We start from the raw sequence: 2,393 nt of genomic DNA, 5'->3' as shown, positions 1-2,393 counted from the left end.
GCAAACTATGAGCGTGCAATCCGGAGGACAACAGCGAAATCAGGCAAGGCGTGAACAGCGGGCAGCTCCAGTAGTACCTCCAGTACCACCGCTCAGTCCAGTACCTCCAGAACAGCCTTCACCAGATCTAGGACCGGTCCCTGATCCTGCTGTACATGAGCACATTCCTGAAATACCACTCCCAGAAGCACAAGCTGAGGACAATGACGACGACGCAGCGTACTTTGCGGGTATCTCTAGTACTGGTCCTCAGAACCATGAACTGCCTATGAACCTTGCGAGCGCATTTCGGTCAACCTATGGCGAACATTGGAGAGCAGCACTCGAGGAAGAGCTTCAGAGCCTCCGTGAGAACTGCGTCTATGAGACTGTGCCTACCCCATCTGGTGTCAAACCTATCTCCTCCAAGCCAGTTTTCCGCGTCAAGCACAACAAGAATGGTGATGTCGAGCGGTTCAAAGTGCGCGTTGTAGCACGGGGTTTCACGCAGATGCCTGGACGTGACTTCAAGGACACCTTCGCCCCAGTTGCAAGTCTTGAGTCTGTTCGCATCCTACTTGTCCTGGCAGCGCGTTATGACCTAGAATGTGACCAAATGGATGTCTCTACCGCATACCTCAATGGTGAACTACTCGAGGAGCTCTATCTCTCCCCACCTGAAGGTGTCCCTATAGAACCTGGCCACTGCTGGCGTCTCAAGCGTTCGCTCTATAGTTTGAAGCAAGCTGGTCGCACATGGAATCAGACCCTCGACAACAAGCTAGCCAAACTCGGTTTTGTGCGTATGGACTCAGAGACCTGCCTCTATGTCTACCGAAAGGCGAACGGGCAGGTCTGCTTCTTATGTGTCTATGTCGACGACCTTCTACTTGCCGCTACGTCCCGAAATCTTATGGACGAGGTCAAAGCAATGCTTGCGGCCCAGTTCAAGATGCGAGACCTGGGACCAGTATCCTACATCCTTGGTATTGAAGTTCGTCGTGACCGGGTTCGCCATACAATTAGTCTCTCCCAGCAGCAGTACATCAACACCGTTCTAAAGCGGTACGGTATGGCAGATTGCAAACCTGTCTCAACGCCCATGGCTACAAGTGCCAAGCCCTCCTCTGACGATCCTAATGACAACTGGACGTACCATACCTATACCATTGAAGGTCATGAAGTGTCCTATGCAAGCGTTGTTGGCTTCTTCATGTACGCCGCACAAGGCACTCGCCCTGACCTCTCCTATGTTGTTGGAGTACTAGGTCGTTACTCAGCAAATCCAAAGCTCCATCACTGGGAGATGGCAAAGCGGGTCATGCGCTACCTCAAGGGCACGGCCGATTGCGAACTTCGGTTTGACGGATCAGATGTTAGCGGCGACATGGACTTCCACGGATATTCGGACGCAGACTGGTGCGGTGACCATGACGCTTCTCGCTCAACCTCTGGGTTTGTCTTCATCAGCAACCGAGGTGCGATTGGATGGTTAAGCAAGCGAAAATCTCTGGTAGCCCTCTCATCAACTGAGTCGGAGTACATTGGTCTCAGCAACACTGGCCAACACCTAGCCTGGCTTCGCACATTCTTCAGTGAGCTCGGTCATCCACAGCAGAAACCCAGTGAACTGCGCTGCGACAATCGTGCTGCCATCATCCTGTCCAAGGAAGCGCAGTTCCGCGCTCGAACAATGCACATTCAGTGAAAGTTCCATTTCTTGCGCGACAATCTGGTGGCTACAGGAGAAGCTGAAATACAATGGGTACCTACGGAGGAAATGGTAGCGGACATTTTTACAAAGGCCTTACCTCCAGAGAAACACTGGAGGTTTATGCGGGCTATGGGTCTTAGGCAGCACTTGAGTGGGAGTGTCGGAATGCGGTCAGGTGATGTGTCAGATTAGATTAGATTACCTTACCTTCCTATTATAGTAGACAAGCACTGCCACCTGCCAGCGCTGTAGACAGTGCTGGCTTCGCTCCTTCCTTTCCTCAGTCAGTGATCTTCCCACTAGACTGAGGTATGTTTATCTTCTATTCCCATACTATACTGTACTCATATGGTTCTTAGAGTCCTCTGTACAAGTATAGTCCTAATACAGTCAGTGATCTTCCCACTAGACTGAGAGTCCTCTGTACAGGATCTCTTAACTTACGTAGTTGCCGAGATGGAGGATGAGCGCCGGGTTTGCTGCCAAGTACTCGAGATGATCCTCGAGTTCAGAGAAATAGCGAGCCCAGATGAGGTACACCTTCCGGGCTTCGACGTCCTCACTATAGAAGCTGGACAGACTAAAGATAATGTTAATGTATTATCTATTCCAGGATGCAACAGAAAAACGTACTAGTCGGGTCGGTTCTCAGCATCAAAGTCCCGGAAGATGACGCCGTATATAAGTGCACGCGTCTGGT

At 51.1% G+C, this 2,393-nt stretch overlaps 1 protein-coding gene across 1 annotated transcript; it reads left to right on the top strand.

The window, feature by feature from the left end:
- Window positions 1-1,696: 1,696 nt before the first annotated feature.
- DICSQDRAFT_74427 (uncharacterized protein) lies at window positions 1,697-1,885 on the top strand (the record flags this gene model as incomplete). Its single annotated transcript, XM_007371854.1, has 1 exon — window positions 1,697-1,885. A coding segment is annotated over one exon (189 nt), but the record flags the coding sequence as incomplete, so codon positions are not given.
- Between the last annotated feature and the right edge of the window lie 508 nt (window positions 1,886-2,393).

This window comes from Dichomitus squalens (genome assembly GCF_000275845.1).
Source record: "Dichomitus squalens LYAD-421 SS1 unplaced genomic scaffold DICSQscaffold_375, whole genome shotgun sequence".
In the NCBI taxonomy this organism is placed as follows: Eukaryota; Fungi; Basidiomycota; class Agaricomycetes; order Polyporales; family Polyporaceae; genus Dichomitus; species Dichomitus squalens.
This window is presented reverse-complemented; position numbering and strand designations above follow the sequence as displayed.